Here is a 12,531-nt window from a genome sequence, read left to right on the forward strand (position 1 = left end):
ATGCCATTCCTCTGGCTCATAGATTTTCTGATACAACGGGTACGTAACACACTGGTTCATCAGAGTATTCCAGCTATTCGATCAGGCTGACTGGATTGATCAGTGTGCACAATTAACAAAATATTGGCAGAGGTTCACTTATAACATGATCTAGAATCACAATTTCGGCCTATGCCAAATTATAGCACCACAATTCACTAATTAACTCAAAATTCAACCCTGAAATGAGCAGTTTCTTAAGAAAAGCTTCTTCCTCTTCACTTTTATTAAATTATACATTCATTTTATTCCAAATTAGAAGCCTCTGGCTTGGAGGAAAAATTTGCGTCAAAGTCAGATAGATTTCCCCCCGCCAGTGTAGTGAATTGAGATTTTCCAACTCATCGGGTACGCCAAGAAAACAGGGCATAGTTTTTAGTTTTTGCCCTGGGACTCTCCACTCTTCACCCCACTCTATCCCCCTCCCCACTGAAAATAAGTGTTCACGGCTCACGGCTGTCTGTCGCCTGGTCATTCCAGCTCTTAAATTTGGACTGTTAGATCGGCAGCGTAGTAGGCTACTGTTCGTTAAAAGAGGGAAAATGTGTGGTTTTTCATTTGATCGAGTATTTCATATGATAGCATTCATTGCTTTTAATCGCGACATTCCTACTGGTGTCATTGTAATGACCTATGTTGATTTCAATTGGGAAAACCACTAAGGCAGTCTTTTCGAGGATGTAAAAATGCAGATGGAGAGTGAGAGTCTGCCATTATAATGAAAATTCCTCAACTGATTTGACTGATGGTAGGCAATAGGGCCTACTATTACAATGAAAATTCCCTAACCCAGTCTTCAAATAAGAAAAGACGTTTGGTGAATTCCCCGTCGTATTTCTAGGGTAACGTTAAGAGCTATGCAATTGAATACATTCTTACTCACAACGTATACACTACCTAACCTATAATTCTGTATACAATGTAGAATTCCATAGCAAAGCATGGGTACATCAGCTAGTAAAAAAATATTCTTTTAATATGAAGTGACTTTCTCAATAGGTTGTTTTATGTGGTCTTTGAAGTAATTTTTAAAAATGTTTTTATTTTTTATACGTTTTATGTCACATTGACATGGACAGGTCTTGTGGGGACGACATGATAGAACAGGGCTAAGACTGGGCAGGAAGCGACCATGGCCTTAATTATGGTCCGGGGTGCTATTTGACAGAGTAGGCTATGTGCTGGCACCGGGTTTCACCTTCTCCCTACTATCATATATCACGCCATTCATTTCATCTCATTAACTCCTCTGATGAGGTTGACGTCAGGAAGGGCATCCGGTCATAAAAAACCCGCCACGACAGATTCATCTCACCTCATACCCGACCCCATAGGGAAACGGGGAAAGGGTTGGACAAACAACAACATTATTAATAATGTTATTGGTTTTATCTCTCACAGACTACTATGATTTTTTTTAGATGCTGAGGTGCCAGAATTTTGTCCTGCAGGAGTTCTTTTACTACATGGAATGAATTTATAGACACATTTTTGGTGTATTTGAGCATCTTCAAATACCACTGTACTGAGCTGGGACTGAACCTGTCAGCTTGGGTTCAGAAAGCCAGCTCTCTACCATGTAAGCCTCTCAGCCTGGCAGGAAGAGAGTATCCCATGAAAAGAGGTATTATTTATGATAAGTATTTGGACTACAATTATCTAAACAGAAAGGAAGAAAAACATATTCTACATCATACATAAGAAATAAATTGCTAATGATGTTTGGGGGCTTCATTTCTATTTCAAGATATTGCAATAGTTATAAATAATATCATAGCATCCATAGTACACAGAACGTTTCTCTACATGTGAACTGAACTAAAACAAAGTACACAATTTTACAAAATTTTATTTTATCAATTCATTTCTTGTTTCACGATAGTATTTACAATATTTACAAAATAAGTTGTGATAGTATCAATATGTACAAATTATTTTTCAACATACTATTAGTAACTATCATATCCTCTGACAAGCTTGAACAAGGTTTTGCACGTATTTGATGCTATATGTAGCAGTTACATTTATATCTACACAACACCAATAAATATTTGAGTAAGTTACCACCATTATTATAATTCTGATGGTAAGCACCAGAAACACAAAACCTGCCATTATGTTTGTCCTATTCAGCGTTCATTAAAAAAAAAAAAAAAAATTCTCTTATAAGTGACTTGATATCCACTGCAATGCAGCTTTTTACCAACTTCAGCTGAGACAATAATTTTACTGTCATTTCATATGCTGCTTGGAACACCAGTGAGATTTGCTGATATCTGCTATGAAGAAGGGTAATAACTAGAGCCCGGATTTCCATGCAAATGCATGTTTCTAAATAAGCTGGTTACTCTTCTCAAACTTTGCAAATATTCGTTTTATGGCTTAAAGATTCCAAATAACTGTTCTTTTCCCAACATGTTAGCATGTTTTGGCCCTTTTAGGAGAAAATTCATGCATAATGCATATTTTGAAGATTTTGGATTTAATAGCAAATATTTGGATGTTTAATATTACATAATATGAAGTTTCTTCTGACTTTGGCACGTATATAATGTTAAATTTTATGAATATTGGTGTGCAGAATTTGGGACCATTTTTCCACGTCATACAGTATATCTGCTACTGAGAGACGGAGAGAATGTATTCCTGGCATCTTATCTGACAACCAAAGTTAGTACATCAGGTACATTAACGTAAGCCGGAAGTCCCCACGTCGATCTCTGTAATTCTTAGGAATAAGGTGTCTCAGTTATATATTGCTATACACTGACTGAGCAAATGTCACGGGATAGCGGAGCACTGATGCGCAGATGTGTTGTCTGCGCACCACATGACCCCTGTGCCAGTGGCAGTTGTATAGGAGACCTTGTGAGCAGTGGCTGTGCATGTGACAGGTGTAACATGGAACGTCGTCGTGAGCTGACATCATTCGAACGGCGTATGGTGGTCGGTGCCCGACGTATGGGAAGTGCGGAAGTGGTGCGGAATTCGGCTTCACACCATCAACCGTGTCCAGGGTGTATCCTGAATGGTTGAATGCGGGTGTCACCGTCCACAACAGACGAACGACCGGCCGTCCACCCACTCTCGATGACCGTGACCGGCGACATCTATTGTCAATAGTGACAGACGGGCAACCGTGCAACAAATCACGGCTCAGTTCAACACAGGCTGTACTATACACGTCTCCCAGTGGACAATCCGTAGAAACATGGGTTCTATGGGGTATGGGAGCCGGCGCCGCACACGGGTGCCACTGTTAACCCAATGTCATCGGGCACGACGACGCGCATTTGTTGCCAGTCACCAGGGATGGACACTGGAACAATGGCGTAACGTGATATGGTCGGACGAATCACGATTTCAACTGCACCATGCCGATGGTAGGCACCGCGTATGGTGCAGACCACATGAAGTGATGGATCCTGCCTGCCTCGAAGGTGTGGTCCAGTGCGCTGGCGTCTGTTACAGTCTGGGGTGCATTTTCCTGGTATGGAATGGGCCCCCTAGTTGTACTTGGAGAGACTTTGAATGGTATGCAGTATGTTGAGCTGCTCGGAGACCATCTCCACCCATTTTTGGCCTTCTAGAGCCCAGACGGTTCTGCAGTGTTTCAAGATGATAACGCGCTGCCACATTGCTCCCACGTAACCCGGGAATGGTTCCAGGAACATCCAGCAGAGGTCCAACGACTGCCATGGCCACCTAGGAGCCCCGATATGAACCCTATCGAGGATATCTGGGATGTCCTGGAACGCAGGCTCCGTGCCATGGATCCTGCACCAACGAACAGACCAGCATTGGCGGCCACTCTGCAAACGATTTTGTGTCAGCTGCGTCCAGAGGACTACCAGGGACTTGTCGACTCACTTCCACGGCGTCTCACTGCAGTTCGCAGGGCCAGAGGAGGCCCCAAACGCTATTAGGTGACTATCCCATGACATTTGCTAAGTCAGTGTAAACTGAACAGTAAATTGTGCATTACTCATTAACGGCTGATTTTTTCGTCTATGTTAGACGAACAAAACAAAACTATCACAATTCTGTGAAGCCACGTTACGGAGATAGCAGCTTACAAACCTTGGTTTTGCTATGTACCTTCAGTTGTTATCCTGAAATTTTCTACCCAAAACTCTCAGTCGTCACACGTCTTTGTTATCGCATAAGGCAATCGTTACCAGTTACTAAGGAAATTCAAAAGTGTCTGCAATCATCGGAAAGACAAGTAGCTGCGGCAGCTAGGGTTAGATTGAATAAAGTGATCCGTTCAAATCCTGACTTTCAATTTGTCAAAATTATATAAGACTCAGTGGTAAAAATGCAGAAGACGTATAATTTGACCTCACTTTGTACCAAATGTCTTCATTTAAGTACGCAGCTGTCACTTCTTGTGACGTAGAAAGATAATCTTCTGTGTTTAAGAATATGATGAGCTTAAATCAAGACAATATGGAGAAATTACGGTAGTTGTACAATGTTTTAAAAGGAACTGAATTTTGATACTGCATATTTTCCTGTTTATTTTGCATGTTTTGCCATATGACAGTGCATGAAAGAATGCATATTTCATAGTGCATGGTAATCCGGGCTCTAGTAATAACATAACAGCATGACAGAAAGTAGAATATTTATTTATATAAACTAACAGTAAATACAGAAAAGTATAAAAAGAGGACTTCCTAAAGTGACTGCTATGAAATGTCCTAAATAAGAATTAAGTTTTGCAAGCTGTAAAAGAATAGAATAACATTTCTTAATTCTTTTCCCACAGATTACAGAAAAGAAAGTTGTGAAATACGTTTGAGAAAAAAAGAACAACTACATCTACAAAAGCTGTATTCCTTTTATAAAGGAGAAATATTGAGGAAGTTATGGCAACAGAGAGACTGTTGATCATGACGACCTGTTCATTACAAGGGAAACAAACGTACTAGGAATAAATACAAAAGACCTTTGCTCCATAGTGGAGAATATTGTCACCAAATCTGTAGCAAATGTTCAGTGCCATATTTATGCAAACAATTAATGAATATTGATGGATTTGGTAAGCTGTCTCTCTGGCAACTTGCTGCGAATCAAGCAGCAAAATTTTACAATAAATTTTTTCTCCCCCTCTCTAACTGAAAATACACTGAAGAAAAAGGAATATTGTAACCATACAAAGTTTTGAACCCCCTGATCTTATAAAAAATGAGCACTCCACCACTTGACTGATGATGCAAATTATTATTATTATTATTATTATTATTATTATTAATAATAATAATAATAATAATAATAATAATAATAATAATAATAATAATAATAATAATAATAATAATAATAATAATAATAATAATGTAAATTAAATACATTACACCAATATATGAGTATGAAATTATGAGCATGTTTTACTATTAAGGAATGTGAAAGTATATAACAATAATATGATTTTGTATTTATTTTGACACTGATGGAAGTTTGTGCATGTATTATAAGAGTTAATGTTACTTATCATTGTGCAATGGGGAAACTGTAGTTATATCTGGAAAGACAGTTAGGACTCACTGGTTAAACCAAGAAGTGATGAATCATACAGTTTGAAAAACTGGTTAAAGATGGGACATATAGGTTTAAGACTGTATCCAATCAAAGTAAAACAGAAGAGTAGCGCTAAGTGCATTGGATGTAAATTTTTTTAGTGGCCAATCAGGACAATGAGAATTCAAATTACTTTTAAATGGTGTGTCATTGCTGGGAAGATGCTAGGAGTTCTGGCGTGTATAAAGGCTTTCCACTCGCCTTTAAGGACGCTTTTTCCACGTGGCTGCTGTGCACATAAGAGATGTTTTAAGCTAGGAACGGGTGACTTATGGACTTACTGTTCTACTCATGAAGTGAAGAGACTAAACTCTTGAAACCTTCTCTGCATGTCTCATGAATGGAGAGTCTTGTGACAAGTGTACATATGTTTGTCTTCTTGTGTCGAATGGAGTGTTTGATCTCCAAAGTGGTGTTGTGTTATGCGTGGAACCTGATCTACCTGCACAGTGCATATTGGATGTAGGAGATTAGTGGGTTCGAATCCCACTGTTGGCAGCCCTGAAGATGGTTTTCAGTGGTTTCCCATTTTCACACCAGGCAAATGCTGGGGCTGTACTTTAATTAAGGCCACGGCCGCTTCCTTCCAACTCTTAGGCCTTTCCTATCCCATCGTCACCATAAGACCTATCTATGTCGGTGCGACGTAAAGCAACTAGCAAAAAATAAATAAAAATTCATACACACTACTCCAGTGTTTATACTGAATGCGATCGATCATCTTCCATGTCGATTCGTCGCTACATGCACGAGTGAGCCAAGACCGAGCTATCTCTCTCCGATATTCAAAGGTGCTGTTGACATCGATTAATAATGCCCCACAACTCCGACTGGTGTAAAGAAACATTGGGGAGAACATGATTTTGCAATAAGTGCACTGCCAGCAAGAGTTAACTCCTTAGAAATAAAGGCTGAAGTGAACAATTGGTTAATTTTAATACTGGGTACTGAAATAAAATAAGAATGTGATACTTCTTCTCAAGTTACAGTGGTGTGCATAACTAATTTCAGAGGGTAGGTTATGTACTTTCACATCTGGTTATATTTCAGAAATGCTGTTCCCATGTATATTTACAGTGAAAAGTTTATCATTACTCTACAGGGAGCTTGAAATATGTTTTTATAACATGTGCGCAGTAAACCTGGGTAAGAAAATGGAAACATTTGCCACAAGCTTCTGGAGTGATGCTATTACAATTTTTAAGAATGAAACTGAATATGCATGTTTAGACAATTGGAATTAGAAAATACTGTGCTAATGAGTAAGCCGCTGGTTGGAAAACATTCGCAAATTATCTTTTTAAGAGACAAAGGAGACCAAGTTTTAAGAGGTGTGCAACTAAAAGAAGCTACAGAACTGGTTACAAATTAAGGAGTATTGAAGCACTTAGTTAATTCGCAGAGGCTTGCAGACTGAATGCTAAAAGGCGTAACAGTGTACAATGAAGATGTATGTATGAGATACCGTAATGATCCATCATCTAGCAACCACATTTCCCTGTGTATGTGGTGAGGATCATCAACCATAGCCTTCAGCAATTACCATATTTACGTGAATAATCCCCGCACCCTAACTTTAGGTAGGCTTATTTTTTTAAATGCCAACAATGATGCAAAAAAAAAAAACCACGCATCCCAATTTCGTGCCTCAAATTTTTTAAACAATGTAGGGCATTATTCATGTAAATACGGGTATTTACGCGAATAATCCTCGCCACCGTATTTACGCGAATAATACCCGCACCCTAAATTTAGAAAGGCTGATTTTGAAAAAAGAAATGCCAACATTGACGCAAATAAAACCCGCACCCTAATTTCGTGCCTCAAATTAAAAAAATAAATAAAATGTGCGGGTATTATTCGCATAGATACGGTATTCACCTGGGTTCTGCAAATAGCATAGGTCTGTTAATATGACTGATAGACAGTGAAAAGGAACAAATTTGTTAAGCTGTACCCACGCGTGTATTAATTGTTTATTTTCAAAGAACAATCTGAGCCAAAGCTAGTTATGATGCAAAGACAGGACTCTTGGAAAGCAGAGGCAATTTAACATCGTAGGAGTAACCTTCAGTACAAACAGTACAAAAATGGTACTACGGTATAGTGTGTAGGGTACATATCCCCTTCCTTTATTGCTGTCACTGTGTAAATAATGTGTGATGGTGCAATTTATGTCAATACATGGAAAGATTTCTGGAAAAGGTGTCCTTTATCCTGAAATCTCAATTTAAGGTTTAAAATATCAAGTGCCAGTAAAAATACCAAATAGGGGTTCTACTAAATGTTACATTAGGAGTGTTCTCAATAAATGAGAATAATCCAATAACACGACAGATGGTGGTATCTCATCCTTATAGGATACATTTTAGGAGTGTAATTTGTGTGCAGTTTGTGTGGTGTGTTCATGACGTGCATGTATTGATACCCTATATGATGTTGTTGCAAGATGAAGCAAGGTGGTAGATGGAGGTTTATTTGTATATTTCAAGTGGTGGTGTTACAATGTGGATGGTAGAGAGGATCAGTATTGCTCAGTAAATTCTACAGATTAACTCATAAATTTTAACGGTGGAGTTAAAACATGGCATGCTACCCAGATTCATTTTTAGGATTGAAATAGTGTCAGGTAAGGTTATAAGCAAATTTGGAGACTTGTCTGCACATGATAGACACCCTGGGAGAAGAGTACTCATGGTACGCAAAACTCAAGTATTAATTTATTTTTGTAATAATATATCACAGTAGCACTTGGTTCAAGTTTTGGTGATATGCTTGTTGAATTTAACTGTAAAAGGGAGGGATTAGTTTTAGTTGTACCACAGTAATAGCCGTACGTTTCATTTTCTTATAATTACTCCTCTTCAGGTAGGGAGATGTCAATAGTCATTTCAGGTGAGTTACAAAATTAGCTTTAAATATGAAGTCAATATTGGAGAGTTACAATATACTGTATATTCTGCATAGGACTTGACTAGTGCAGTTCATTAGGTCTATCCAAGCCCTTCAGGTAACTTGTAACAATAAGGTGATGGTGACTGCTATTGTAAGAGGCAAAACAACAGAATTATCATGCCTAATTTTAACAATGAGAAGAACTCAATAACGTATTTAGGTTTCAACTGGATCAATGTCCATAACAGCATTTTCCTCTTTTTCTTTACCTCGTTCACTACTGTCTTGTTCTTCAGTTAGCTTACTCTTGTCTTCATCTTTCCTAGCCTCAGAATTACACTCCTCTCCATCAGTAGCAATATTTTCTTCCTTCTCTTCCAGAGAACAAAGGCTTTTACGACTATATCTCTGTAACTTGAAGTTCTGCAAGAACCTTAACTCTCCATTCCAGGTGCGAAGAACCTCTAACTGAACAGGGTTCAGCAGATCAGGCATCTCTACAACAAAGGAAAAATTACACTGAGCTCTTACAGTTACAATATAAAACTCCTTAGAAGCAGTGGTGGTGAAAGGGTATTAACGATGGGGAAGATAAATTAAGGCTAGAGGTAAAGGAGAAGCACAGGCCAATGCAACTTCAAGCCATGGGAAACGTGCAAGTGACTACTAGCGCTAAAAGTGGCAGAAAAATGAGGTAGCTTGCAGCCCATTCTGGTTTAATTAATGCACGACTGTGGTGTTGATTGACGGAAATATTTGTTATTTGTCTGTATAATAGTATATAGGAACATTTAATTTACATACAGAGGCAATATGGAACATCCTCGTAATGCTAAACAACACTGTTGTGTCGTGAACTGCCATAATTCAGAACATCACAGCGATCCTAGTGTTAAGTTTCTTGTGTTCCCATGGAAGGAATACAAAAAGGAAAGAAGACAAAAATGGATATCAGCAGTGAACCAAATGAAGTAAGTATCATGAAATAATACCAGAAATATTTAATTCATACATAACTGACACCTTGAGAATGACAGTGGTAAGTAGTCATTAAAGCAGACATTAATAATGTCTCATAAGTTCCTTGTCCTCATTTATTACAATGCTAAATTCATATAATCTGATAATCAATTTTGTGCTGATTCCAGATTTCACTCTTCCTGTAAATAAATCTGATTTTTTTTCCTGTGAAAAATATTAAGGGGAGTTATGACTGAATTTTGAAACTTCTTCAGTTTTGATTCAATTTTTACCAAATGTAGGTACATATAAACACATATTTTACCAAATTACAGATAGGTAGATGCATTGGTTCAAACCTTTTTTTTTTTTTCATTATTCTCTTATACGGTACTAGCAAGATATAATATAGATGTTGATTCCCGTAAGGAACCTGAAATAATTACTCATTCGGGACAAATATTTCAGGTTCCCTATGAGAATCAACATCTATATCATCTAATGGCCAGGCAGGCATCAAGTTTTGAAAATGAGACAAAATCTATCATAGGGCATTGGCAATGCCGATGGCTCCAAGTAGCCTATGCAGTGCCCTCCATGGTTTGCACTAGCCAGACATCTTGGTAGGTGTGCTATTTACCAACTGATGAGCCCAATTTAGCACACTGGGGCAAAACACTGGCAACCAGGAATGAGTTAGCTGGAAAATTTATAATTTCGAATAATGGACCAACTATACTAGCAAGATACCCGTGCTTTGCCAAGGTTTTAAACTGAAAGTTATCTTTTGAAGTTTTGCATGTTGGAGAGTCCACTGTCTAGAAATTCTTTGCCAAATATTTGCTCTTGGAAGAGCAGCATTTGAAGGCCTGGATAAGATCTTCAAGTGTTCAGATGTATCTTTGCATACTAAAGTCAGAATGGTTAAGGCAACAGTCTTTCCCATAGCTACATATGGTTGTAAAAGCTGGACCATAAGGAAGCGAGATAAGAAGCATTTGAGCTCTGGTGTAGGAGAAGGATATAGTGTATCCTTTGGACAGCCAAGAAGACAAACGCATAGATCATTCAAAAGATCAAACTACATCTGTCTCTTGAGGCATTCATTACAAGATTACAGCCGTCATATTTTGGTATGAGACACTTTGATTCATTGGAAAAGACTATTATGCTTGGGAAGGTGGAAGGGTCTTGGAGACGAGGGCGACCAACATTGAGATGGATCGACTCCATCAAATTCAACATGCAGGTGTCACTGAAGGATCTGAAATATATGGTTGAAGACTGAAACATCTGGAGGCAGGAGTCGACGTCGACTTGATGGCACCTGATCATCATCATCACTGTCTGCTAGCCTATAGAATACAGTCTCAGTTCATACATCAAATGGTTTTGGAGGAATGATGATTTTTTCTGCTAGTTGTTTCATGTCGCACCGACACAGATAAGTCTTACGGTGACGATGGGACAGGAAAGGGCTAGGAGTGGGAAGGAAGCGGCCATGGCCTTAATTAAGGTACAGCCCCAGCATTTGCCTGGTGTGAAAATGGGAAACCACTGAAAACCATTTTCAGGGCTGCCGACAGTGGGGTTCGAACCTACTATCTCCTGAATACTGGATACTGGCCGCACTTAAGCGACTGCAGCTATCGAGCTCGGTGAATGATTATTTATTTTTGGATCTGACACTCATTTGAACCGCATACGAATGGAATGTTTTAAAGCCCTATGTTACCATATTTAACATCTAGTTATTGCAGACAAATCAGGTAATCCTCCTAATTAATACAATATAAAATTAGTACTTCTTCTTGGTACGAATGTGCCAGCTTTGGGCCATGCTTGTTCAAATGTTGGGCTTTGAATCTTTGCCCAGTATTCTCGCATTTTCTGCTGGTGTAACTCCTTTCTCTAATCTGTTCAGGGGGTGCCTTTCTTCTGGGATTTTTCCTGAAATCCATGTACTTCTTTCAGGGCATGTTGTAGAGACCATCTATCTTGAAGATCTGATATTCCTAGATCTTCAATGTCCTTCTCAGTTTCTGTCAGCCAAATGGTATGAATCTTCTTATTCTGCCAGAAGATGAACAGCCGACTGGTAAGTCTTTTGAGAGGCAGTCTTACTATATGGCCATAGAATGCTACTCTCCTTTTCCTAGCACGATCATAGAGCCTCTCTATATGATCGTAGAGCTAGGAATTGTGCCGTCTACGGAATTCCTCATCTTTCTTTACCGGACCTAAGATCTTCCTGAGAATTCTCCTTTGACTTCCAGTTTCTGCATCAGACCACTTCGGTTCAATGAAAGACACTCCATGGCATACAGAGCTTCTGGTCGTATGACTTGACGTGTAGTGCTTCAGTTTCAGATTGCGTGACAGGCATTTCTTGTTTTAAGTGTTCGTCAGTTGACAGGCCAGTTCCAACTTGTTGACTCTCATGGATAATGATGCTCTTTCTGATAAGTTGGGTTCAATTCATTCGCCGAGATACTCAGTCCTATTGATTTTTCCTTGTGCTAGTAGTATCTCTCTGCTAGCTTCTTTGATGTTGGTGAAGAATTCTGTTTTCTCCGGCGACACTTGAAGACCCAATTTGGCTGCCTGTTTTCTGAGGCAATTGACCTCTATTGTTGCTGTATCCACTGAATCAGCAATCAGTGCCATGTTGTCAGCAAAGGCCAGGCAATCTACAACCAGCCCTTCTTTCTTATAACCCAGGTATATCCCACTTTGGACACCCAAGTTGGTCAGTTCTTTGCGCCTATCTCTCACAAAGATAAAAATTTCATGATATTCCGTATTGAACTGTATCACAATTAAATTGAAATAATAAATAACGTAGTTCAACCTATTCAATACAAGTAAATAAGAAATGTAGTGTTACATTCCTATTTAATTATAAGCGGAAGCGGTACCGGTTTCAACCCCCAATCCGGGTCATCATCAGCCGAATAAAATGTAAAAACAATGCATAGGTAAATAAGAAATTAAAGAATGAGTCTTTCACAAAAACAGTTGAGGAAGCAATATAAGATAATGAGGATTGGCACTGTG

General features: G+C 38.8%; 1 protein-coding gene across 1 annotated transcript in view; it reads right to left on the reverse strand.

The window, feature by feature from the left end:
- Positions 1 to 5,330: 5,330 nt before the first annotated feature.
- The window catches only part of LOC136858464 (translation machinery-associated protein 16 homolog), a 48,825-nt gene continuing 41,624 nt past the window's right edge, over positions 5,331 to 12,531 (reverse strand). The window contains exon 5 of the mRNA XM_067138021.2: positions 5,331 to 9,011. Coding sequence (XP_066994122.2) covers positions 8,731 to 9,011 — 281 coding nt within the window. The 3' untranslated portion in view covers positions 5,331 to 8,730. The remainder of the gene's footprint in view (positions 9,012 to 12,531) is intronic.

The sequence above is a fragment of the Anabrus simplex genome, chromosome 1, assembly GCF_040414725.1.
Source record: "Anabrus simplex isolate iqAnaSimp1 chromosome 1, ASM4041472v1, whole genome shotgun sequence".
In the NCBI taxonomy this organism is placed as follows: Eukaryota; Metazoa; Arthropoda; class Insecta; order Orthoptera; family Tettigoniidae; genus Anabrus; species Anabrus simplex.